Source organism: Rhinatrema bivittatum, chromosome 9 (genome assembly GCF_901001135.1).
Source record: "Rhinatrema bivittatum chromosome 9, aRhiBiv1.1, whole genome shotgun sequence".
Lineage (NCBI taxonomy): Eukaryota > Metazoa > Chordata > Amphibia > Gymnophiona > Rhinatrematidae > Rhinatrema > Rhinatrema bivittatum.
Window position 1 is genome coordinate 264,079,948 of NC_042623.1, and position 27,204 is coordinate 264,107,151.

At 44.1% G+C, this 27,204-nt stretch overlaps 1 protein-coding gene across 5 annotated transcripts in view; it reads left to right on the forward strand.

Annotated features, from left to right (window-relative positions):
* Positions 1–27,204, forward strand: part of IFT80 (intraflagellar transport 80) — a 264,566-nt gene that overhangs the window by 153,179 nt on the left and 84,183 nt on the right. For all 5 annotated transcript variants that reach the window (XR_003858776.1, XM_029617084.1, XM_029617083.1 and 2 more), the window contains 2 exons: positions 6,778–6,896; positions 23,380–23,454. Coding sequence is in view for 4 of the 5 variants with exons in the window: in XM_029617084.1 (XP_029472944.1) it covers positions 6,778–6,896; positions 23,380–23,454 (194 nt within the window). In the remaining variant the exon portion in view is untranslated. The remainder of the gene's footprint in view (positions 1–6,777; positions 6,897–23,379; positions 23,455–27,204) is intronic.

Sequence of the window (27,204 nt, forward strand, 5' to 3'; positions counted from 1 at the left end):
TTTTTCCTCTCACGTCTCTTCTCATTTCATCGACGGCTGTCGACGTTAAAATGGCCACAGGATTTAAAAAATGTCCCATCTGTAATCGGACAATGTCCATTACAGACCCACATCTCGAGCATGTGCTTTGTTTAGGGGAAAAACACGACGTAACAACCTGCCCCAAATGTGCAGAAATGACCGCGAAGGGAAGAAAGGCCCGCCAAGAAAAGATGGAGCATCTATTTCATCTACAGCTTCTGCATCTCCCTCCACATCGACTAAATCGTCTCCGCCGGTGTCTCAAAACGTAAAATTTTGAAAAAAACGTCATCAGGAAGGGTTGGGGGACCATCCATCGCCAACGTCATCGATAGCATCGACGAAGTTAGCGACCGAACACCGTTCAAAGCACCGCCATCGGCACAGACACCCATCGATACCAGAGGCGCTTTTCTCCCCGGAGGAATCGACCGCAAAACGGCCTAGAATCCAGGAAACACCGGTACCTCCGATGCCGAGGCCTTCATCCCACGGAGACGCACCACAGGGCTGTCGAACCTCCACAGGGCTCTGTGGAAGGAACATCGACACTTCCACCACGTACAGCTGCTCTGCCTGCACCAGCTGTTACGCAGGAATTGTCGGATTTCATCCATCAAGCAGTGCTCCAGGCCTTAAAGGATCAACAGATGGCGATTCCGGTGCCTGCACCGATGCCGACAACCCCGCCAATGCTGTTGCCTGCACCGATGCCTGCACCACAGCGAAAGTCGATACAGAGGCAACCATCGATACCGACACCGATTCCATCGCCGATGCCTGACCCGATGCCATCGATGCTGATGTCTCCTGGGGCTCCAGGACATCCTGAAGTTGCGCTCTACCAACTTCTCATGAAAAAATTTGATGAAATCGTCTGTGCCATTCCATCCAAGCTATGAGACGACATTCCTGGATGGATAGCTATAGATGATCCGCAGCCAGGCCCTTCTGGACTTCCTCGACCACCAAGATCTTCTCCAATGTCTCCACATCACAAAGATCCATATGATACATGGGATGAGGGGCATACAGACACTTCCTCTGAAGGATTTATGTCAGATCCTTCCACTCCAGAACAAAGGAAGAAATCTCCACCAGAGGATTTATCCTTCTTAAACTTTGTTCAGGATATGGCAGACACCATACCCTTCACCCTGGTAACTGAGGAAGATGCTAGACAGCAAACACTAGAGGTCCTCCAATTTGTGGATCCTCCAAAACAAGTATTAGCCATACCTGTCCATGAAGCCCTCCTAGACTTACAACATAGACTCTGGGAGCACCCATTCTCAGTACCTGCTATCAATAAAAGAGTGGACACTACTTATTCGGTACAGTCTGTTCCCGGCTACCAAAAAGCACAACTTCCACACCAATCCGTGGTTGTGGAATCCGCGCAAAAGAAATAAAAAAGGATAAGGCCGTGTTCCTCCACTCCTCCAGGCAAGGATCATAGATTCTTGGATTCCCTGGGTAGGAAAATTTATCAAGAAGCCATGTTAAATACAAGAATTTCATCATATCAGTTATATATGACTCAATATCAGAGGAATCTGTGGAAACAAATGCAAGAATTTTCAACCTCATTACCACAGCAATATCAGGAAGCAGCCCAAACAATCATTCACAAAGGACTTGAAGCTGGCAATCACGAAGTCCGAGCCGCTTATTGATGGTTTTGAACACAGCCTCCAGGGGTAGCGGCCTCTGGTATAAGTGCAAGACATTGGGCATGGCTTAAAGCCTCAGACCTCAGGCCTGAGGTCCAGGAAAAGTTAGTTGACTTACCATGTATTGGTGACAACCTTTTTGGTTCTAAAGTGCAAGATGCTGTAGCACAATTAAAAGAACACCAGAAAATCCTGCGCCAACTATTGTTACTTCCACAGGATTCTGCTACCCAGTCATCTCGCCGGCCTCCAAGAAAAGAATCTAGACGACCCTTCTATCGACAGAGGCGGTATTACCCTAGCATCAAGGGGCAGATCCTCTAGGCCGCAGCAAAGAGCTCAGCCCAGACAACCTAGGGCGGCTAGGCCTCAACCTTCGCTGCAGATGGGACCAGCTGCAGGCTTTTGAGTTTTTTCCCAGAGACCAAAGCCATCTCTTCAATCCTCAACCAGATCTTCCGGTAGGAGGGCCGAGTATCCTCCTTCTACAAACATTGGTTACAAATAACAACAGACCAATGGGTACTTGCAATAATATCTCGAGGTTACCAACTCCGTTTCCTCTCAATTCCAAGAGATTCTCCTACGAGACCTCTTCCTCTAAGCGAAAATCACATAATCCAATTGCAAGTAGAATTATCCACCCTTCTGAGAGCCAGGGCTGTAGAGCCGGTGCCCGGACTCAACAGGGCAGAGGATTCTATTCCCGCTATTTCCTCATTCCAAAGAAAACCGGAGGTCTACATCTCATCCTAGACCTCAGACATCTCAACAAATTTCTGAAGAAAGAAAAGTTCAGGATGGTATCTCTAGGCACCATGCTTCCACTTCTTCAAACAGGAGATTGGCTTTGTTCTCTGGATCTTCAAGACACTTATGCTCACATACCAATATTCCCTCCTCATCGCAAGTATCTGCGCTTCATGGTGGGTCATCAACATTTCCAGTACAGAGTTCTACCATTCGAACTTGCCTCTCGCTCCCAGAGTATTCACCAAATGTCTGGCAGTAATAGCAGCACACTTGCACAAGGAAAGTGTCCATGTCTTTCCCTATTTAGACGACTGGCTTCATCAGAAGTCAATCTCAACAAGGAGCTCTGGAATTCTCTCAGTCAAACCATTACTCTACTTCACTCCAAGGGCTTTCTCATCAATTATCAAAGTCCCATCTCATTCCGTCTCAACCTGCTTCAATTCATAGGATCAAATTGAACACCATACTTTCAAAAGCTTTTCTACCCGGGGATGGAAGCGGTACCCGGGGATGGAAGCGGTACAGAGAATAGGGCGACCAGGAAGGTGGAGGATCTTCATCGGATGACGTACGAGGAGAGATTGAAGAATCTAAATATGTACACCCTGGAGGAAAGGAGGAGCAGAGGAGATATGATACAGACTTTCAGATACTTGAAAGGTTTAATGATCCAAAGGCAACGACAAACCTTTACCATAAGAAAAAAATCAGCAGAACCAGGGGTCACGATTTGAAGCTCCAGGGAGGAAGATTCAGAACCAATGTCAGGAAGTATTTCTTCACGGAGAGGGTGGTGGATGCCTGGAATGCCCTTCCGGAGGAAGTGGTGAAGACCAGAACTGTGAAGGACTTCAAAGGGGCGTGGGATAAACACTGTAGATCCATAAAGTCAAGAGGCCGCCAATGAAGAGTGGGTGACTCGCCAGAATGATGGCTACTGCCTGGACACAATACCCTTATTCAATAAACATACACATGGTTACTGTGACTCCAACATCACTCTAAGCGTCAACAGCAAGAGGAAATGTGGAAAAAGGATTCGCACTCACAAAGCCGGGAGTAGCTGGCTTGTTACGGCGGTTACTACCCCAAACCAAATGTGCCTGATACTTCACTTTCGATGCACATCCAGCATAGCTCTCTGCTCCAACGGCAGGGGAGAAGAAAAACTGATACTTCACGCATACCCAGCATAGCTTCAAACGGCAGGGGAGAAGAAAAAAAGGATTCACACTCACAAAGCGGGGAGTAGCTGGCTTGTTACGGCGGTTACTACCCCCAAACCAAATGTGCCTGATACTTCACTTTAGATGCATATCCAGCATAGCTCTCTGCTTCAACAGCAGGGGAGAAGAAAAACAACCAATAAGGGCTGTATAACATAGTCTGGGTTAAAACAAATAAGCATGGGTGTAGCTTGCTTATTGCGGCGGTTACTACCCCTACTACCCCCTAACTAATCAAGCTAGATATTTCACTTGATGCAGCTCCATCACTGCTCTCTACATTAATGGTGGGGGAGGAAGGGAAATAGAACCAAGAGCTAAAAGAAACAGATAAGTATGAGAGAAAAAATGTGTGAAGCTTGCTGGGCAGACTGGATGGCCGTTTGGTCTTCTTCTGCCGTCATTTCTATGTTTCTATGTTTTTATGATCGGGCAGACACACTTTCCCTACTGGCAAACTTGCTTCACTCAAAGAAACAAGCAACAGCTCATCAGTTTCTGACCTTACTAGGCCACATGGCCTCCACAGTTCATGTCACCCTTATGGCAAGACTAGCCATGCAGGAAACTCAATGGACTTTAAAATCACAATGGATCCAAGCCATTCAACCACTTTCTTCTCCAATTCAAGTAACCCACCAGCTACATTCATCTCTACTTTGGTGGGTGAACAAGGACAAATTTGCGCAAGGGCCTTCCCTTCCAGCAACCGGTCCCACAGATAACTTTAACTACAGATGTATCCACCTTAGGTTGGGGAGCTCACATAAACAATCTCCAAACCCAGGGTACTTGGACAAAACTCGAAGCAACATTTCAAATCAATTTCCTGGAACTTCGAGCTATACGTTATGCTCTGCATGCGTTCAAGGACTGCCTTTCACACAAGACTGTTCTGATCCAAACGGACAATACAGTAGCCATGTGGTACATCAACAAACAGGGAGGTACGGGCTCGTATCTCCTTTGTCAAGAAGCAGCACAGATTTGGAATTGGGCCCTGACACCCTCCATGTTTCTCCGGGCCACTTATCTGGCAGGCATTCACAACGTAGTGGCGGATCGACTCACTCGTCAGTTCCAACCGCACAAATGGTCCCTGGATCCCTTAGTGGCGACCAGGATATTTCAACGTTGGGGACAACCAACAATAGACCTCTTTGCATCACACCTGAATCACAAAGTGGACAAGTTCTGCGCCTTGCACAGACAGAAACACCAGCCAGCCAAGGACGCCTTTGCTCGCCCTTGGAACTCAGGCCTTCTATACGCGTATCCTCCCGATACCGCTCATAAACCAAAACTTCTAGTGAAGCTACAACAGGACAAGGGGTCCATGATACTCATAGTCCCGTATTGGCCTCGACAAGTATGGTTTCCCACACTTCTAGACCTCTCTATCAGAGAACCAATTCGCCTGGGTGTAGCTCCCCCTCTCATAACTCAGGATCAGGGTCGGTTGCGCCATCCCAACCTTCAATCCCTATACCTGACAGCATGGATGTTGAAAGCTTGATCTTACAACCACTCAGTCTTTCAACTAATGTCTCTCAAGTGCTTATAGCTTCATGTAAACCTTCCACACAAAGGAACTATTTTTCGAAATGGAAAAGGTTTACTTTGTGGTGCACGCAAAAGAACATTGACCCTTTCTCCTGCCCCACAACTTCTCTACTAGACTACTTATGCCATCTTTCAGATTCTGGTCTCCAGACATCATCTGTAAGAGTACATTTAAGTGCAATCTCAGCTTACCATAACAAGATGGGAGATGCACCAATATCTATACATCCTCTTGTCAGTAGATTTATGAGAGGTTTAATTCACCTCAAACCACCAATTCGGCCACCTGTCACAGAATGGGACCTGAATTTGGTCTTAACAAGACTCATGCGTTCTCCTTTTGAACCCATGAATTCCTGTGGTCTTAAATTTCTCACATGGAAGACTATCTTCCTTATAGCCATTACATCGGCTAGAAGGGTTAGTGAGTTACAAGCACTTGTCACGTACTCACCCTATACAAAATTCCTACATGATAGAGTTGTTCTTCAGACACATCCAAAATTCCTCCCCAAGGTAGTTACGGAATTCCACTTGAACCAATCCATAGTTTTACCCACATTCTTTCCAAGTCCTCATTCTCACCAAAGAGGAAGGGCCTTACATACCTTGGACTGTAAGCATGCACTAGCCTTTTACTTGGACCGCACTGCAGTCCACAGGAAATCCACTCAACTCTTTGTATCTTATGATCCAAACAAACCAGGAAAAGCAGTGGGTAAACATACTCTATCCAATTGGCTAGCAGATTGCATACAGTTCTGCTATGAAAAAGCAGACCTTCCTCTCCAAGGGCGAGTAAAGGCGCATTCAGTGAGAGCAATGTCAACCTCAGTAGCACACTATCGTTCAGTGCCAATTCTTGATATATGTAAAGCAGCAACATGGAGTTCTCATTACTGTTTGGACAAACAAGGTCGACAAGATCCAGCATATGGACAGTCTGTCTTAAAGAACTTGTTTCCAGTTTAATCTCAACTCCTACATCCAATCTGCTATGATCTTCGGCTGCCTCATTTTCAACAACAATACTTCACTGTTGCTTCACTACAAAATGACTCAGCCTCTAGCTTGCTAATCACTCATATGTGAGGACTAGCATCCTGCTGTCCTGGGATAAAGCAAAATTGCTTACCTTGTAATAGGTGTTATCCCAGGACAGCAGGATGTAGTCCTCACGAAACCCACATGCCACCCCGCGAGTTGGGTCCGATACGTTTTATTATTTTATTTTTGCTAAAGCTTATTGCTACATACGAGACTGAAGAGAGACCCCTGTGGCAGAGAATATCATGGCATGCTGGGCATGCTCAATGGCCTCACAGGGCCAGTCAAGTTTCTAGAAACTTTGACAGAAAGTTTTCTGCAATAGGCTCCATTAATGATGTCACCCATATGTGAGGACTGCATCCTGCTGTCCTGGGATAACACCTATTTACAAGGGTAAGCAATTTTGCTAAATCCTTTATGAACTGTATTAGTATTGAAACCAGGGGCATATCCATGCACTTCAAAGCTTGTCTTTTCTCTCCCAATAGGTACGCAATGTAATCAATGATGCAGTGGATCTAGTAGAATTCCGTGACAGAGTCATCAAAGCCTCCTTAAACTATGGGCATTTAGTTGTTTCAACTTCCCTTCAGTGTTATGTGTTTAGGTAAAAAAAAACCCCAAAACTTACATTTCTTAAATCTTGATATGTTCCATTTGTTTTTGCATTTTAAAGCTAAAATATTAAGAGTTCATATTCAGCAGAAATATTAAGAGTATAATTTCAGTCTTGCGTTTGGATATACATTGGCCAGAATATGCTTTTAAATTGCAGAGAAGGAGTTAGCCAGTTCTGTTATTTTCAGCAAGTTGAAGACAGTTTTAGAATATAAGATATACCATACTGAGTCAGATCAAGGCCCATCTGAGTACCTGGTAGGTGCATTTCTTGTTTCTTCATCCTCGGGGATAAGAAATGGCTTTCCAAAGTCTACCCGGCTAATAACTATTTATGGACTTTTCTTCTAGGAACTTGTACAAACGTCTTTTAAACCCTGCTGTGCTAGTTGTCTTGACGACATCCTCTGGTAATAAATTCCATTGCTTGATTGTGTGCTGAGTGAAAAAAATACTTTCTATGATTTTATAAAAAACTGCTGGTGGTTAGTTTTATGGAGTGTCTCCTTGTTCTAGTATTATTTGAAAGATTAAATAATCATCCCCAGATTTTATATTTCTCTGTAATATTCCCTCTCAGTCATATCTTTTCCAAGCTGAAGAACCCTAAACCCGTGTAGCCTTTCTTCATACAGGACCCATTCCATTTCTTTAATCATTTTGTTGTTCTTCTCTGTACCTTTTCTAGTTCTGCTATATCTTTTTTGAACTGGGTGACCAGATCTGCATACAATACTCAAAGTATGGTCACATATGGATCTTTGCAGAGGCATTATGATATTCTCAATTTTATTCCACATTCCTCTCCAAATCATTCTTCACATTCTATTTACTTTCTTAGCATTCAGACAGGTTAATCCACACCAATGGGTTATGCACCTCTACCAGCAGTTGGAGACGGAGCAAAGCTGATCTCACAGTTTTATATATATATATATATATATATATATCCCTGCACTGACAGCTCACCAGAATTCTCTATCTTCGGCAGATGGTGGATGCACATCTCCCTACTGAGGATTGCTTAAAAAAATAAAAAATTAGAAAGGGAAAAAAAAAGAAGGAAATTATTTTTGCCCTGCACTTCTGTGGTGATTGCCTTATGGTCCCTCCCTCAGTCAAGTTTTTCTAGGTGATATTCTGCGGATCCCTGCCTCAGTATAGTGCCTCAGTCCAGTAGCTGGTTTTCCGGCATGAAACTTAGCTGTAGAGAGAGAAACAGCTGAGGCTAAAGGGAGCAGGAATCTGAGTGCAGCGATGAAAGCCTTTGCCCTCCCCCACTGCAGCCGGAGACCGACTCTATACTCAGCCGGGATGGGCTAAGCTCAGGTAAAGAGTAAATATAAAAAAAAGATGTGAGAGATTCCCTTCCCCTTCTGGTCTCCAAGCCTGGCATGCCGATCCAACATCCTTTCCCGTCTTCGAGGGAGCTTGCGAAGTTGTGGGCAGCTTTGCCGGGTTGAACATCCTTTTGGATAGGCCCTGCTCTCAGGCTTTGCTCAGACGGAACGTGGTAGGCCACGGCAGCATTTGCGCACTTTTTTATGTGCAAATCTGCCGCAAAACAGTGTTTGTCAGTTCGCGCTTGCGTGCCTGGGTGGGCGCTCAGGTGGGCACCTACCTGGACTGCGTATTGGGCGTCTAAATTTTGGGTATCCGTAGTGTGCACATTGTACAGAGCTTGTTTTTGGGCGCCCTGGTCAGGTTCGCATGTGCGCATGCGCAGTTGGGAGCATAATTGTCAGACACCTTTGGGAGTGTGTTTGCTAGTGGGAGTTTCTCCAAGGCACTAGTAGCAAAGAAGCCTAAGCACCTTAACCTTTCTGCTGCTTGCCATATTTGGATATCAGCCTGGCGTCCCCTCTAACTTCTGTCAGCACTGCTTGGAGGCTCAGGGAGAATTATCTCTGGCTGATTTTGCTGAGCCCGGCCCTTCCCAGTATGATGTGGGAATGGGAACCATGAGGGGACATGTCAGAGGTTCACCTGGTTTTGGGGCTTCCCTAACTGGTTCTTCAGCAGTGGAAGGCAACTCAGTGGGTGCAGTATTGACACCCCTTGGTTTTGGTATGGATCCTTCTACCCTTTCTTGGGTGGAATTTGTTAAGGTCTGCAGTCCTTTCTTCAGGCACAGTCAACGGCCAAACCTCAGAGTTTCAGGATCGCAGACTGTGGATCCCCACACGCCTGGTGCCACAGGTGAGCGTCGGAGTACATCTAGACCTGCTGCGGGTCACGCTGATAGGGACCCAAATGGCATGAATGATGAAGGAGATCCTTACTCCCTGGAGGATGGGGAAATTCCTCCAGGGTTGGAACCATATAGAACAATGTTACCAGCTCTAATCTTCCAGACACTGAAGATGCTATGGGTGCCAGGTGCTGATTCCATGTCTGAGCCAAAGAAGAATCCCATTTTAGTTTCTTTGCGTAAAGCATTATGGATGCTGTTCAAGAATTGATTGATCTTGATGGGGAACCCCGGAAGCTAAATTTAAAGGGGGACGAGCTTTGGAAGTGCTGTACCCCCTGGATCCGGTGGCAAGAGAGAAGTTGTGCTTTCTGAAAGTGGATGAGCTGTTGCTGTCACTAAGTGCACGACTATCCCTGTAGAAGGGGGAGTGGCAATGCCCAGGATAGGAGAATTGAGGCTATCCTTAAGCAAGCTTTGAGATGGTGGCAATGAATTTGCAGATAGCCTCTTGCTGCTCCCTGGTGGCTCACTCTTGCTTGCTTCTCTCTCTCAGGAAGTCGATGAGACTGGTTTGAATTCCAGGGCAGTGATGGAACCAGCAGCCACTTTTTTTTGCGGTTGTTGGCTGTGGACCTGGTCCACACTTCTGCCAGAGGCTGGTTTTGGTGATTGCGGCCAGACGTCAGCTATGGCTGAGGAATTGGTCAGCCGATACAATGTCAAAATCTAATTTTATGAAATTGCCTTGTAAAGAATCACTCTTGTCTAGGAGTGAGTTCAAAAAAATGGGAATAAGTGCGGTGAGTCCCAGGTTCCTCAGATTAAAAGCAGGCACCACACTTGTTCAGCGCGAGAGGTCATGCTAGGGGTTTCAAACATTTTGGACCCTACAGAAGGCTCGACATTTGGGTAGGTCTCAGTCCTTCATCCCAGGCAGCTCAGATGGGACACAGACTCGAGCGGCGCTGCCATCCAACCCCCTCAATGAGGGTGTGCTGACCCACCCTTGGAAACAGGAGATAGGAGGTCGCCTGTTTCTCTTTTTTATTGGAGTTGAGTTGAGATCACATCATACCGGTGGGCTCTGGAGGTGATGAGAGATGGCTATATTCTGGAGTTTCTTAGCATTCCTCAGGATATTTTTGTGGTGTCTCCCTGCAGCTTTTCGCAGAAGAGACAGGCAGTGGAGTGTACATTGTCAAGACTCTTTGGCCTGTAGGCCGTGATCCCATTGACTGTGTCGCAAGAAAATATGGGCTGATATTCCATTTTATTCATTGTATCCAAGAAGGAGAGTTTCTTTTGGTCTCATCCTGGATCTCAAGGGAGTCAACTGGTTTTTTGCGAGACACTCGTTCCCACATGGAAACCTTATGCTCGCTGATAATGGCAGTATAGTTGGGGGGAGTTTCTTACGTCTCTGGATTGCCTGAGGCATATCTAGATATTCCCATCTGGCTGGAGCATTGACTATTTCTGTGTTTCGCTGTTTTGGGTCGACATCAGTTTTGAGCGCTGCCCTTTGGTTTGGCCACTGCACTCAGAACCTTCTCGAAAGTCATGGTCGTGGTAGCAGCAGTGTTGAGAAAGGATGGCATTCTGGTCCACCCATACTTAGATGAGTGGCTGATTCGAGCCAAGAGTTTGAAAGAGTCTTCATGCCTCGTGCGAGTTGATCTCCTGGCTACAAGAACTAGGTTGGGTGGTGAACTTGGCCAAGAGCAATCTGCAGCCATCCCAGTCACTGGAGTATTTCAGAGTTCTTTTCGACACAAAGCAAGGCAAAGTGTTTCTGCCAGAGATCCGCATTCAGAAACTGATGGTGCAGGTGCAACTATTGACAGAAACAGTACATCCAACAGTGTGATCTTATCTACAGGTGCTCAGGGTCGATTGTAGCCACTCTAGAGGTGGTTTCATGGGAAAGGGCCGCATATGCGTCCTCTTCAGTGCACACTGCTTGCACATTGGAGTCCACAATTTCAGGACTACTAGATTCAGCTTCAGTTACCAGTAGAGATCAGAATCCAACTGCTGTGGTGGTTGCAAGCAGATCATCTAACGAAGGGCATTCCCCTACGAACACCAGACTGGCTAGTACTCACAACGGATGTGAGCCTCCAGGGTTGGAGGGATCACTGTCAGGAGTTCACTGCACAGGAGTATCTCTGGAGCATCAATCGCTGGAAGCCTGTGCCGTTCATTTGGCATACTTATGATTCCTCAACCGCTTCCAGAGTCGAGTGGTCTGAATGATGTTGGACAATGTGACAACAGTGGCTTACATCAATTGTTAGGGAGGAACCAAGAGCCAACAAATGTCACAGGAAATAGCCCAACTCATGGAATGTGCAGAAGTACATCTTCAGGAGATCTCATCCTCACACATTGCAGGAAAAGACAAAGTAATATTCCACTAAAGCACAGATCAGAGGAGGTGAAGATGCAAACTCCAAGCTGCCTTCAGAAACCAAAGATGAAGAAACCCCTGTCTGGAACCACCAACAACCTTATCACAAGTGTCTCCTTTGAATTCTGTGTCTGGGCAATCACTGCCAAGGCATCTGCAGGCACTGACCTCTCCACCAATGCTAAATTAGGAGAGATATCCAGATCCTGCAAACCATCTACCAGGACTGCTACACCAAGATTCAGCTTCGGGGTTGGAGCCCTGTCGCTCAAGTAGGAGACGTCTCACCATCCATTGGGTCGCAGCTTCAATGCCAGTGCCAGCAAAGGATTCCATTAACATGCCCAGAGGAACAAAACACAAATGTTCAGTCAATGACTGTCATAGGGAGCCAGTCTACAAGGGAGAAACCTCCCTCATCTTGCCCTTCCATTTATGAATGATAAAAGGCAAAAAAATTGAAGGTAAAATAAATCCTCCATGGATCTCAATAACTGTACAACCATCTTCATTTCATTTATTTGTATACCGTAGTTCTATATAAAATACAATCATGGCAGTTCACAGAAAATAAAAACATTCATAATTAAAAACAATGCAAGTACATAAATCCAACAAAAATAGAAAAGTATAAAAGTCATTGCTAATTAACAGGATATTTTCTATTTGATATTTTTTTCTGCATTCTCCTTCCATAAAATCGTCTAATTTAAACCTTCTCAAAAGCAACTCTGAACAGCCACATTTTTAAATCTTTCTTGAAAACTTTGAGATCTTTTTGTAACTTTAAATTTTCAGGTAAAGTATTCCACAGTCTTTCTCTAACTTCAGATAAGTATTGATGGAATAGTGAGTAAACCTTTGTTTGCAGATCTCAGGTTTCTTTGTGGGGTTTGAAAATGTAATGCTGCTCCTAACCAGAGTTTTTATTGTGAATTATTTTATGAATAGTGGTTAAAACCTTGTACTGTATTCTTTGCTTAACTGGAAGCCAGTTAAAGGCCTTCAATATGGGGTAATATGGTTATATTTTTTATATCCCAATATTACTCAAGCAGCGTTATTCTGCAACAGCTGCATGGATCTTAATGTCATAGCTGGTAAGCCCAATAAGAGAGCATTGCAGTAATCAAAACCAGAGAAAAGCATAATTTGCATGATAGTGCGGAAGTCACATGAGTTAAGTAGTGGTTTTACCCTTTTAGTAAACGGAGTTGATTATAACTGGCTTTAATCATTCCAGCGATATGTTTTTTCATAGTTAGATTCTTATTTATTTTCACACCGAAATCCTGGGCATACTCAGCTATCTCAAAACTATCTGTTCTAATCGTAATATACTGTTAAGTGCCCGCCATGCTTTAAGACGCTTATCCAGGGATACAAGAACACTTAGATTTTGTAGAAAGTATAATTTTTTATTGAGCAATATAAGTATTCTTGGGAGATGCTGGATGCCATTTCTCTAACAAACTGACCACCAGCATATCGTTGTATACATGAATTGATCCTTCTTTTACAGGTAAAATACAATACAGTACTAGGTCAGAAATTCTGAAAGCACGTGACCACTTAGAGAATCATTTATATAGGTTGTCATGTCCATAGCATTTATTTTATTTATTATTTAGATCTTTTCTATACCAACTTTCCAGTAACAGAATTACTGATCAATTCGGTTTACATTTTGAACAATAACAACAGCGACAAGTAAATGTCTTACAAGGAACAGGAAAAAAAAAATAACTTGGAAATAAATATATGGGTTGATAACATAAAAGTACTATATACAAAGCCTAAAAGTGGGTAAAGGCATTAATCAATGGCGTGGGACTGTCAGGAGGCGGGTATTGGGTTTTGGACTGCCAAGGAGTTGAAGTTGATTAGAAGAATTCTTTTGGTATTCTTTGTGGTATTTTTTTGGGGTATTCTTTGGGGGTTCAGAGAAGTTCTAGAGCTGAACTTGTAAAGTTCTTATATAGCTCTCTTGTAGGATGAATTGAAAATAACCTAGAGGGGTCCTTGGCAGATATTATTCAGCAGGCTGATGTTATGGAAAAGCTTGATGGAAGAGCCAAGTCTTAAGTTTTTTTTTGAAAATAATGGGGCATTGCACTGATTTGAGTTCTGGCAGGAGACTATTCCAGAGTTTGGGACCAGCTGTGGAGAATGCTCTTTTGCTTAACGTTGATTTCATTGGTGAGTCTGGAGGTTGTTTCTGTAGGCTTGTCTCACTGGGTCTAGTAGATGTGTGGAGTTGGAAAGGGATTTTGAGCTCAAGTGGTGTCAGGTTATGTAGTGCTTTGTGTATTGTTGAGAGCACTTTGAAGCGTATTCTGAAATTGACGGGCAGCCAATGTAGGCTTTTAAGATTGGTGAGATGTGGTCTCTTTTGTTAGTCTTGGTTAGAATCCTTGCCGAAGCGTTTGCAACATCTGTAATGGTTTTAAGGCGTTTGTGGGGAGGCCCACAAGAAGAGCGTTGCAATAATCTATTTTCGTGAGAATGATTGCTTGTAGAACCAGTCGGAAGTCTTGAAGATGGAGGAGTGGGTCTAAGTCTTTTTAAAACTTGTAATTTGAAGAATCCGTCCTTTACTATATTGTTGATGAGAGCTCTATAATTCATTTGGTTGTCAAGTATAACTCCAAGATTTCTGACTTGTGGTGACAAAGTTAGTTGAGGAACGAGGTTGGTGCTGGGAAGTGAGTATGTTCCATCTTGAGAAATGAGTAGGTATTCTGTTTTGTTTTGATTAAGGATAAGGTTTAGGCTTGTGAGTAAGTTGTTGATGGCTTGTTGGCATGTATTCCAGAAGTCCAGAGTTTTTTGGAGAGATTCAGTGATTGGGATTAGAATCGGGATTAGCATGATAGATTATCCCTAAACTACCCTGATTATTTCTCCAAGGTGGAGCCCACTTACCATCACTCTTTAGATAGTCCTTTGTTCTGTTAGAATCTTGATGGTCAGGGCAATTATCACATCTTAGGCTGTGTTTACAGATGCCCCTGTTAATGGTGCCCCTGTAGTGACAGTCTAGCCTGAGGTTCCAGCCGTTGTCTTCTGCTTTTGTGACCCTATAATTAGGCATCACAAAGTGTTGCCAGCTTCAATTGTTGTCCAGGTGTCCTTGAAATTCCTGCAAGTCCGGTTCAGTAGGACATTTAAAGTTCACATAGCCAGAAAGGCTAAGATAGCAGAGGATTCTGGGTCAGTTGCCGTCTCCATGTTGATCTCAAGCTCAGGCACACATATCATTTCTCTTTTGTGCCACTCACAAATAGCAAGAGTGGCACACCCAAGTACCAGAGGGGAGGACAGAACCGTAAGAAGTGATTATGGCAAATGGGCTAAAATGTGTAGGCTAACAACTAACCTTTGATGTGCATTGTGATCCCAATAGATCCCTACTAAAGTAAATGAGACTCATAGATAGACATGCATTCTCTAGTTAACAAATGATAGCATTGTGACTAAGTTTCACTAGATGTCCATTAGCTCTACAGTTGAGCTGCAAGGATGACTGTATTATAAAGAAGTGAAAACCTATAATAGCAAGACCACATATGTTATCTTTCAGAGTCAAGTAATTACATATTAATGTAACAAGTATAAACATAGGAAAAACAAAGAGAGATCAGTATGAAAGTAGTATTTTTCTCATATAATATCATTTATACTGGGTGAGTCTCTGCAAGGAGTACAGTCTCATAATAAGAGGCTGAGACAGGAGAGAAAAAGTATAAAACAGAAGAAGTATAAAACAGAAGAAGTATAAAACAGAAGAAGTATGAATATATGATAAGAGAAAAATAGTATTGAAAACAACCCAAGATAATAATCACTAAAATAGCAAACATGGATATAAGCAATGTACATAACCAGGAGAGTGAAGGAAGCCAGGAAAATTGTTATGGCAAAGGACAAAGAGCATGGACCCCTTGCCCGAGGTGAGGTTGGTGCAACCTTCAAAAGTGAACCCCCGCAGGTCCCCACCGTCGGAAGGCGAGACCGGGCTGGTACAGAGGGCGGGCTGGAGCTTCGCCAATACCAACCCTGTTCCCCGCAGGTTGAGCCCTTGGGTTCCGGGGGGCCGGCTGGTCTTAGGTGGGCCTGTGAAGAGCGTGGAAGCGTCAGCGGAGTAGTCCAAGATTTGTCCAAGATCAGGAGCCCAAGGATCGCCTAAAGCCAGTCAGAAGCCAGAGAGTCCACCGATATCCAGTAGAGTCAGAAGCCAGAGAGTCGGAGGTGGATGAGAAGGGAGCTGAACTATTACCTGTATTGATTACACAGCTGACTCCGGGGGTGAGGAGAGTAATCCGGCCCCCGACGGCATCGCTGCATTGCACTTCTGGTTCATGACGTCATCGGGAATGGTCTGGTGAAGGGCCTATAAAAACCGGCCCTCCCGCGGCATACCGGTGAGGTGGAGGAGAAGGGAGCTGAACTGTTACCTGTATTGCTTGTACACAGCTGACTCCGGGGGTGAGGAGGGTAGTCTGGCCCCGATGGCATCGCTGCATTGCACTTCCAGTTCCTGCCGTCATCGGGGAGGATCCAGTGAAGGGCCTATAAAACCGGCCCTCCCGTGGCGGCGCGCAACTTTGCCTAGGAATTAACTCCCTTAAGTCTCCTTCACCTAAAAGTAAGTAAGTAAATGTTTAATCATATAACTTCCTCCTCCGGAAGCCTCCAATAGCAGTAACAATTACATGCAGTGTTTTGGAAGTAATAGCTGATCCCTCCCAAAAAGTCTGAAAGGATATTTTCTTCTTTATTGTTGGTGTATTTATTATGCCACATACTAAAAGGAGGGCAAGCTGAGGGAAGTGACCGTTACATCTTCCCCAGTAAACCCATCGCAGGCGGAAAATTGAGAGCTTTTTTCAGCTTAGGTCCCGAGAAAACTCCTAAGGAAAGAAGCACTATGAATCCAGCAATAGAGCAAAAGGCAGATTCACCTGCTTCAGTTATCACACTTAGCCCGGGAGCGCCAGCAACACCCCCCCCCTCCCCCCCCCCCTTTTTTTGGATTGCCCGGAGAGAAGAACTTTTCCTGAAAAAAGAATAACATCTGAATTAAGTGAAGCAGAATCTGTATCTTCTGAAAAAGCTGGGGGAAAGATACCCCAGGAAGACACAGGAGCAGGGACTTCGAAATGGGAGGAAGGAAGACCTGTCATTGAACACAGGGAAGTGTTGGACATTGGGGGTTCAGAATTAGCCATCAATATTCCTATACACAAATTGGAAAAACCATTTGTAATCACCTTGGTCAGTGTATGGACTGCAATCATGACTTTGGAAAGATCCATATCCAAATTAACTAATGTGAATAAAAGAGTACTAAAATTAATTAACTAATGTGAATGTGAATAAACGAGTACTAAAAACGGAACAACAACTTGAAACACAGAAAGTACAATTAGAGGAACTAGAACAGAAAGTATCTCAGGTTCAGAAAGTTCAAGGGGGATAATACAAGGGGAAATGGTCCAGATGAAGAACCTGGAAAGATTGGAAAATGAGTCAAGATATTTAAATCTCAGAGTTATAAATTTCCCCCAGGTCAGACATATATCGATACAAGACCAATTTAAAAGTTATATGAATGAGGTATTAAAAATACCATTAGAAGCAACCCCCCTTGCAAAAATATATAATGTTTCATATAATAGAGTGAATGAAGAACAAATACCTCCCTTAAATGTGACAGAGCTTCTTGAGACCTCAAGTGAGGAGATAGTAGAAAAAAGTGGAACTGTATTGGTAAAATTCATATTTCCATCGGATAGGGATATGGTTCTAAAGCTATTCTTGCGAAATCAAGCTGTTAAATATTATAATCAACAAATTTGGATATTTCCAGATATTGCCAAAGTGACCCAACATAGAAGGAAAGAATTTCTGGCATTGAGACAGCTTGCTGAACAAATTGGAGCCCAAATGGTAGTGCGCTACCCATGCAAATGCATGTTAAGATTGAATAGTATGAAATATACTTATTTTGAACCATCAGATCTTAAAGTGTTCCTAGAAGCCAAGAAATTAGTTGGAAATAATGTTGACTAAGAGGGTTGTCGCATTATAGAAAGGGTGGGGCGTTATACTTCCATTTTCTTAAAAGTGTTACTTTAATTATTGCTCATCTAAAAAGATTGTTTACTGCTAATTTCATGGTAATAGAGTATCTATTGATAAATCTTTAATGGAAGATAACAATTTGATTGTTAAATCTATTTGTGAAATCTCTTTGGGGATTTATAATATGCAATATTATTTACCTTTGTGTTTTTAAGAAAAATAGACACCCATATTGTATTTTGCCATATTATATCATGAAGATTAAAAAATTCAATAAAGTATAAATTAAAAAAAAAAGAAGCCAGAGAGTCGCCGGTAGTCAGTCCGAGGTCGAATCCAGGAAATCCGTCCGAAGAAGACAAAGGATGGGAGCTGGAGCAGGAGAAGATGCGGAGGGCAGGAAAGGACTCTGGAGATAGGAATGGACATGGGAAACAGGAACAGGACACCGGATACAGGAAACCACTGAAGCAGAAGAACTTCACCACAGCAAGTAGACTCGTTGCCACGTTGCAGGACGATAGGGGAAGCTCCCTTAATAGGGCCAGGGATCCTGACATCAGCTAGGAGCAGGGCCTGGTTCTCCCGCCGCGGCCCCTTTAAGAGGCAGAGTCCTGGCGCGTGTGTGAGCTAGGGGACGCCCAGGAGGATCAGAGACGGCGGCGTTGGAGGCACCATGCAGCCGAGGGAAGGCCTGGGCAGCTGAGAAGCGGCGACAGCGGCTTGCCGCTGTGGCAAGGGCCACCGAGGAAGGTTGGACAGCCAGGCCACAGTTAAGGTGGTGCGCCCGCGGTCTGTTAGTGCCGGCGGTGCTAACAGTACCCCCCCTTTTAGGCGCTCTGCCAGGGGTCTGGGTTTCCGAGGGTGAGAGGCATGGAACTGTTCAATGAGATCCTTGTTCAGGATATTGGGTGAGGATTAAAACTGTTGCTGTTTTAAACCTCTTTGTGTTGTTTTCCAGTACAAAGTTATTAACAAATATACAGACAAATGAACCAGAATCATTCTTAATAAGTTTTCATTAAGTATACTAAAAATAATCTACAAGGAGAGTGCGTCCCCACATCAGATCAAAATAAATAGTGCACTTTTATTTATAATTGGCCAGAGAAAATCTTTTACTTGCTAACTACAAAATTATACTTACGCGTTGATTATGTAGGCCTGATTAAATACTTACAAACAGATCTGTCATCCCCTACCGCAATGGGGGGCACTCTCTCTTCTGTCTTCCGGGTATCACTTTTCAATAAACAGACATCCAGAAATCTTCTGTTCATGGGAATCACTATGCATTAATCAAACATCCAGACATCTTTATCTGGGTAACTTCCTTCGGACGAGAGCCAGTTAATGTCAAAGTACCAATGTTAGGTCTGAGCCTGTCCAGCAGATTCAGACGCAAGACTGCACAATGCACGGTGGCCGCAGCTGCCGCTGTGTCCCTGTTCAGGCGCCAAAATGTTAAGCGTCACGCCATACTTTATGATGCTTATCCAGGGATACAAGAACTCTTAGATTTTGTAGTCGCTTGTTACAGCTTCCAATCCCCAGTGTGTGGGATTACTTACAAGTTCTGGGGTTCATGGCTTCGACGTTGGAATTGGTGACTTGGGCCTTCGCTCACCTGAGACCGTTGCAGAGAGATCTACTGTCACAATGGGACCCAGTGTCGGAGAAATACTAGTTGTCCCTGCCTTTGTCGCAGCGAATCAGGTCCAGCCTGCAATGGTGGCTGTCTGAAGACAACTTACAGAAGTGAATGCCCCTCAAAGTCCTGGATTGGGAGATCGTGACAACGGATGCAAGCCTTCAAGTCTGGGGAGAAGTGTGCCTCGGTCATACAGCACAGGGAACCTGGTCCTTACCCGAACGGTTGTGGTCTATCAATCGCCTAGAGACAAGGGCAGTCCACAAAGCGTTGTTGGCATTCCAGTCCCTGGTGCAGGGGAAAATTGTTTAGTCTTCTCGGTCAATACCACCATGGTGGCTTATCTCAGTTGCCAGGGAGAAACCAGGAGTCCGGCCGTGGCACAGGAAGCACACCTTCTCTTCATTTGGGCCGAGCTTCATCTGGAAGGCATCGCAGCCTCTCATGTGGCAGGCGTGGACAACGTGCAGGCGGACTTCCTCAGTCGTCAACAGCTGGATCCCAGGGAGTGGGAACTATCCTGGGAGAGTTGGAATCACATTTGTGCCCCATCTGGACCTCATGGCGACCGGTGTCAACGCCAAGAAGGACCGGTTCTTCAGCCAAAAGAAGGAAATCAGGGCTGTAGAAGTAGATGTCCTAGTCTGCAAGTGGCCAACCAGAATCCTCCTTGTATGCCTTTTCTCCATGGCCCCGATCGGGCACGTTCTCTGGCGCATAGAGGACCCATCCCGGTTCGGTAATTCTGATGGTACTGGAGTGGCCACGGCGGCCGTGGTTTGTGGACTTGGTACGGTTGGCGACAGACGGCCCGCTACGCCTAGCTCATCTGCCGAACCTCCTGCGACAAGGGCCCATTTTTTCGGATCGGGAGGATCACTTTTCTCTCGCAGCCTGGTGTTTGAGAGGCAGCGGTTACGGATGAAAGGTTTTTTGGAACAGGTGATTTCCACCCTGCTTCAGTCCAGGCGGCCCTCGACATCTGTGGCATACGCTCTAATGTGGAAGGTGTTTGAAGTCTGGTGTGACCAGCAGTGTGTAGTGCCATTGTTGGTGACCATTCCTCAGGTCTTGGGGTTTTTGCAGCAGGGATTATCTAAAGGTTTGGCTTATAGTTCCCTGCGTGTTCAGGTTTCGGCCCTGGGATGTCTCCTAGGGCGGGTAGGTGGCAGGCCTCTAGCCAGCCACTCGGACATTGTCCGTTTCCTGAAAGGGGTGAAGCACCTTTGTCCTCCTTTTCATAAGTTATGCCCGGAGTGGAATCTCAATCTGGTATTGAGGGCGCTTTGTGATCCCCCTTTTGAGCCTCCGGGACACACTTCCTTAAAGGACCTCACCTTGAAGACTGTGTTTTTGGTGGCCATCTGGTCTGTGAGGTGTATTTCAGAATTACAGACTCTTTCCTGTAGGTATCCATTCCTTTGCATCTCAGCTGATAGGGTGTCCCTGTGCACGGTCCCTTCCTTTTTGCCGAAAGTGGTGTCTGCCTTTGATGTTAATCAGTCTGTGGAGTTACCCGGATTCCCTGATTGGGCTCGTGATCCCGCTATGGGAAGATATCTTCATCTGTTAGATGTCCGCCGGGTTCTCCTTCAGTATTTGAAGGTCACTAACTCTTTTCGAAAATCGGATCACCTTTTTGTACTCTTTGGAGGTCCGAAGAAGGATGAAAAGGCATCTAAGGCATCCTTGGCTTGCTGGCTGAAGGAAACAATTTGCTTGGCCTACATCGGGAAGGGTCGCCCCATCCCGACTGATTTGAAAGCTCACTTGATGAGAACGCAAGTGGCTTCTTGAGCGGAGTGTCAGTTGTTGCCTGAGGAGATTTGTGGAGCCGCAGTCTGGTCTTCCCTGCATACCGTCACAAGGCTTTATCGTCTGGATGTCAGGGATCTGGACCAAGTGCTTTTTTTGGGGCGAGCATCTTGCGAGCAGGTCTTTTGGGTTTCCGCCCGGTGTAATGTGGCTTTGGTACATCCCACTGGTCTGGACTGATCTGGGTATGTACAGGAAAGGAAAATTGGTTCTTACCTGCTACTTTTCGTTCCTGTAATACCACAGATCATACCAGGATCCCGCCCAGGTGCTACTGCCGAAAGACTGATTTACCTAACGGTTAGCTGCTGTACATAGGGAATCTATCAGAATGATTCTATAATATTTTGGTTTTTTGTTATGAACCATGTTCAAACCTGATTTTCAGGTATTGGGGTCATTTGTTTTGGAGCCTTGAGGGAGTTTTTTCCTGTTCGCCCTTGTTTCGGGAATTAGATGGTCTTTTGTCAATTATACTTTGCTTGGGTATCAATAATACTGCTGAGCTGCAGGTGGCACACTTGGGATACCAATGCCTCGAAGCTTTGCTCCTGACTCCATCTGCTGGTGGGAGTGCATAACCCACTGGTCTGGACTGATCTGTGGTATTACAGGAACAAAAGTTAGCAGGTAAGAACCAATTTTCCTATCAGTGTCCAGTGGCTGTCCAAACACAAATAGAATGTTAGGAATAGTCCAAAAAGGAATAGAGAATAAAACATAAAATGTCATATTTGTCTCTATATCGATTGTATGCAGTTCTGGTCGCCCCATCTCAAAAAGATATAGCGGGAACTAGAAAAGGGCATCAAAATGATAAAGGAAATAGAACAACTCTCCTATGAAGAGAAGCTACACTGGTTAGGAGGACTCTTTAGCTTGGAAAAGGGATAAATGAGAGGAGTCATGATAGAAGTTTATTAATCATGAGTGGGGGAATGTCTAAGTAAAGGACTTTTTTTTTTTTTTTTTTTTTTTTACCCTTTCCAGTAATATTACAGCAAAGTGACATTCCATGAAACTAACAACCAGCAGATTTAAAAGTACTATTTTCAGTCAATGCACAATCAAGCTGTGGAATCTGTTGCCAGAAGATGTGATCAGCTAACACAGCGGGGTTTAAAAGAGGTTTGAACAAGTTCCTGGAGAAAAATTCCATAAAATATTATCATCTGGGTAGACTAAAGAAAGCTATTGCTATCCCTGGGAGTAACAGGAAATAGATCTAATTTATGAGGTCTGCCAGGTACTTGTGACCTAAATTGGCCATTATCAGAGACAGGATTTCTGGGCTCAATGGATCTTGGCCTTGACCCAGCATGGCATTTTTTATGTTATGTTTTAGGTATGTGTGTGCTTTAACTGTGTTTAAAAAGTGATATTTCCAGGGGTGTGTTTTTAGATCAAGGGGAGTAAAAGTAATGTATTCTTGGACATTTTTCAAAACTATACTCTCTGCTTTACCCCTTTTCGGGGTAAAGCACACAAATAGAAGGTGCAAAGTATGTGGGCACTTTTAGCATGTGTACTTTGCAGCTGCTCATTTTCAATACAATTTCCCTTTTGAAAATTGATTTAAATGTATGCAGGCTAAAAGTGCAAATAGTGTGGGACTTACTATGTCATAATTCTTACAGAGGACTGATTCAAATTTTGAACCATATTTTTGAAATATGAATTCAGAATGTTTAAATATTAGAATTCTTTTATTTAAAGATGATTTTACTTTTATAATGTTAAAACTGTAGGCTTGCTCAGTAATATAATTTAAACAGAAATGCATCATGGAGCATATGTCTCATTGAAGGTGGTGAAACAGGGCTAGAAATCAAAGTTGAAAGGAAAAGTCACGAGTCCCAATTTTTCACAAGATTACTGACTGATACAGAGATACCTACAGCAAAGGTCGGAGTGTTCATTCTTCCAGTCCTCCATGTTCTTTGCCAGCTATTTAAGCCTTCATGACTGCAGTCCATCCTTCATGACTTCACCCATTGCTCAGTGGGGTATTGTGAGACTGTAAAGGAGTGTGTTCATGGATGCTCTCTGCTCCGCAGAAATCCCTGCTTCCATGCAACCTCCCATTGAAGAAAACAATGACACGCTATTAGAACAATTTGGTTGGTTGAGTGCTGGATTTATTTTACTTTATTTATTTAATCGCCTTTCTGAATGAATTAAATCAAGGCAATGTACGAAACAAATCTAATAATGGGTTTTTACTATAGCTGTGGAGAACAGTGTAACTATAGTTAAACAACAATGATTTAAAATGTTTATTTTGCATTTTACATATAGTTTTATTTATTTTTCAGCACAAAGAACTGGAATACTCCACTTATCTTTGATCTCAAGGAAGGAACTGTTAGTTTAATTCTACAGAGTGAAAGGTATTGTGTTGGTTTTGTATTAATACACTTTGAGTTATGGATAGTCACTGCCTGTGGATTACATTATTTAGGTCCTCTCCCTATACAGTGTATTTGGCTGATATTCTTTTTTTTTTTTTTTTTTTTTTTTATTAATTTTCAAAAATCCAAACAAAGCATCCACTTTGTACAGTAATATGGCATTTACCTAACAAAAAAATCTAGGAAATATTTATCTTTAGGATAACACACAGCATTTTACCCATTAGGCCACAATAAATGAGGGAAAGGAGAAATATACGAGGAGATCAAAAAGAAAATACTCTAAAGGAAAAGACATAACTTGAAATGACTTGCTTATCTATCATAGGATGAGATAACCTAGATATTGCTACTTCACAGTAGTACCCTCTTGGAATCTACAAAACTCTTTAGCTGTTCCGGAAGAAAAAAGACATAATTAACTCTTATTGTATTTAATTATACATTTGCATGGAAACCTTAGGAAAAAAGTTGCATCTTTAGCTAGAGTTTCTTGCCACAAGGCCAGAAAGCCTTTTCTTCTTTCCTGCGTACATTTAGTCAGATCAGGAAAAATTCTGATTTTTTGGCCCGTGAAATGGTATTAGATTTTCTAAAATAACTTTTCATTACCATACTCAGGTTTTTTTCAGAAAAAAAAAAATTATCAGTATTTATTTATTTATTTAAAAGTATTTATATACTGTCATAACAATATAGATTGATCATAACAGTTTACAATTGATAATAAAATAAAACAAAATCATAATTGTAAAATATTACATAAGTAACTAATTAACATAAAAATAATAAAAGTTGGAGAGAAATACAATCAAAAATTAGTGTAGCTCTCTCAGATATTTCATAGGCAGAAGATTCTAGCATTGCTGCTAAATTCCCTAAATCAACAGAAATAGCTTGAGGTTGCATATTTGAGCGAGTAGTCAGAAAATATACTTTATCCAAGGGGGGAGCAGATTCATTTGTAAAGTCTTAAGACTTCTAAGAAATATCTTCTGAGGGTAACTCGTGGAATTTCTCCCACCACCCTTGGAAAGTTTAAAACTCACAGGTTTTAATGTCTTAAAGCATTCTCAATATATTCCACTTTTCTTTTCATGGCTCCACAGTCTTGGATAATAACTGACTGGACATCTTTCACATGGTGTAAATCCATTTCCATAGCCTTAAACTTTTCTAAAGTTTCTTGCTGGTATACTTCATTATTCTTTGAGATAATTTCCATTTGTTGAGTTATTGCATTTATTTTCATCGAAGAATCAGAAAAAATTTTTACCATAGAGGATGTAAGATCCCATAGGGAATCTAGGGTGACTACGCTGGTTTCTGGATTATAGTTGACAAACCTTGGCTCAATGGGGGTTCAGCAGCAGGCCTCTCTCCACCCAGCACCAGGCCAGCTGCTCCAAGTTGTTCCAAGCCTCCAACAGCTTCCTTACTGGCTTCCGACGAACCAAACACAAGTGAATCACATGGCGCTACTTCCTCAACCTCCATATCCAGAGCTCTGTGACTCTGAACGGATCGCGGCAACATGTCTCCCCGCATTTCCAGCAGCAGCCCTTCACCCCTAGGAGTCTGCGAGATCTCCGAGGTCGGGGCGGGCTCTCCTCTCCCCGCCTGTCCCTCCATGCAAAGTCATTCTGGTGCACTGAAAGATCGTTTTCTGCCCCGGGGGTGGAATAGAACTCGAGGGTTAAGTTCTTACTCTCCCCTTCCTTTTTGGAGGCATCAGAAATTCAGAAAATAGGAATATTTAACACACACCTTCCAGAGGGGCAACTCAGTGCTCCGGTCAAGCCGCCATCTTGGCTACTCCCCCGTATTTGGTTGATATTCTACATTGATTCCTAAATAACATTTTAGAACATGGAATATGCCTTCCAACACTGGACATAGGAAGCCAGTTAAGAAAAAGCATTGAAAGTTATGTTTTATATAACTTCCAAACCTGATAGTTCTTGTACAAGCAAGTTTGTCATCTTTAACAGCCCTTAGTCCTGATCTCAAGTCATGAGCAGTTGTCTCATTTTCTCATCATCACCATCTCACCTCGACCTATTAGGTGGCCCTCCTATAGAGGTGCACACAGTGAGGCCCTCCCCAGAGTCTCTCTTTCTCTCTCTCTCTCTCTCCCCTCCACTCCACTCCCTCCTCCCTCCCCAAGCCCAGAAATGACCAAAATGCAGTTCCAAAAATTTCTCACAAATTGCATTATGGCTATTTTGGGCATATCGCACAGCCTAATGCCAGGAAAAAAGGTGTAGTTATTTCTGGCATTAAAACTGTGTGATAGCATGCGTTATGCTATCTCATGGTGCGATATTCCCCTAATTTAACTAAATTCTGCCCAAAACTCCTCCCCTATCCTGTCCACCCCAAAAATTTGCATTCGTACCATCCGTTACCATACTTTTCGCATGCGTTATGGCGTTAATGCACGTGTTAACCTGCCTTCTGAACATCAGTAGGAGCTGAATTGCATCTATTCAGTAGAATGCTCCAGTTCAGCTACTGGATTACAAAGATCTGTATACTACAAAGCAGGTACCAATAAGGGAAAGCCTAGAGTGAGAGCATTTTCAAAGAGTGCCTACTTTCTAGGGAATGGTTGAAGCCCCTAGGGGCGGATTTTAAACCCCCTGCTCGCGTAAATCCGGCCGGATGTATGCGAGCAGGGCCCTCCCGCGCCTGCGCGCCTATTTTGCATAGGCCTCCGGCGCGCGCAGAGCCCCGGGACTCGCGTAAGTCCCGGGGTTTCTGAAAAGGGGCATGTCGGGGGCATCGCCGAGTGACGCTGCGTTTGGGGGGCATGGCACGGCATTTGGGGGCGGGCCCAGGGGCGTGGCGCCGGCCCGGGGGCATGGCCGCGCCCTCCGGAACAGCCCCTGGGTCAGGTCTCGGTGCGCCAGCAGCCTGCTGGCGCGCGCGGATTTACGTCTGCCTCCGGCAGGCGTAAATCCATGGATAAAGGTAGGGGGGGTTTAGATAGGGCCGGGGGGGTGGGTTAAGTAGGGGAAGGGAGGGGAAGGTGAGGGGAGGGCGAAAGTAAGTTCCCTCCGAGGCCGCTCCGATTTCGGAGCGGCCTCGGAGGGAACGGAGGCAGGCTGTGCGGCTCAGTGCGCGCAAGCTGCCCAAAATCGGCAGCCTCGCGCGCGCCGATCCTGGATTTTATAAGATACGCGCGGCTACGCGCGTATCTTATAAAATCCAGCGTACTTTTGTTTGCGCCTGGTGCGCAAACAAAAGTACGCGAACGAGCAATTTTTTAAAATCTACCCGCTAGTGTGAAGATTTTCATTGCCTGTAGTTTTTGAACTGTGTTTTCCTTTTGATTTTCTGTATGGATTGTACTATATTCAGTGTATCATCTGTGGGGTTTTCCACAGATAAACAGGCTGAATTAGCCATGCTTTCTGGGTGCGCCCCCTGGTGGCCCGGTAAGGAATTTCTCTTAGAATGTTGAGAAAAAGTTTGTCCTTGTCTCGCCCCTGTGCTGCTGTGCGTTGCTTCCCGCGAGATTGACTCCTTTCCCTCAGTTCCTACTTTTCCCGTTGCAATAACGGTCACGGTTCTTTTTTCTCTTCGCAGAAATAGTATCCTTTCTCTCACCTCACTTACGTGAGCCCCCAACGGCACTTTTAAGTGCCAAATGCTGCTGGTTTCAAATGTTGCCATTGTGATAAAATAATGTCCATCATTGATGGACATGATAGATGCTACAGATGT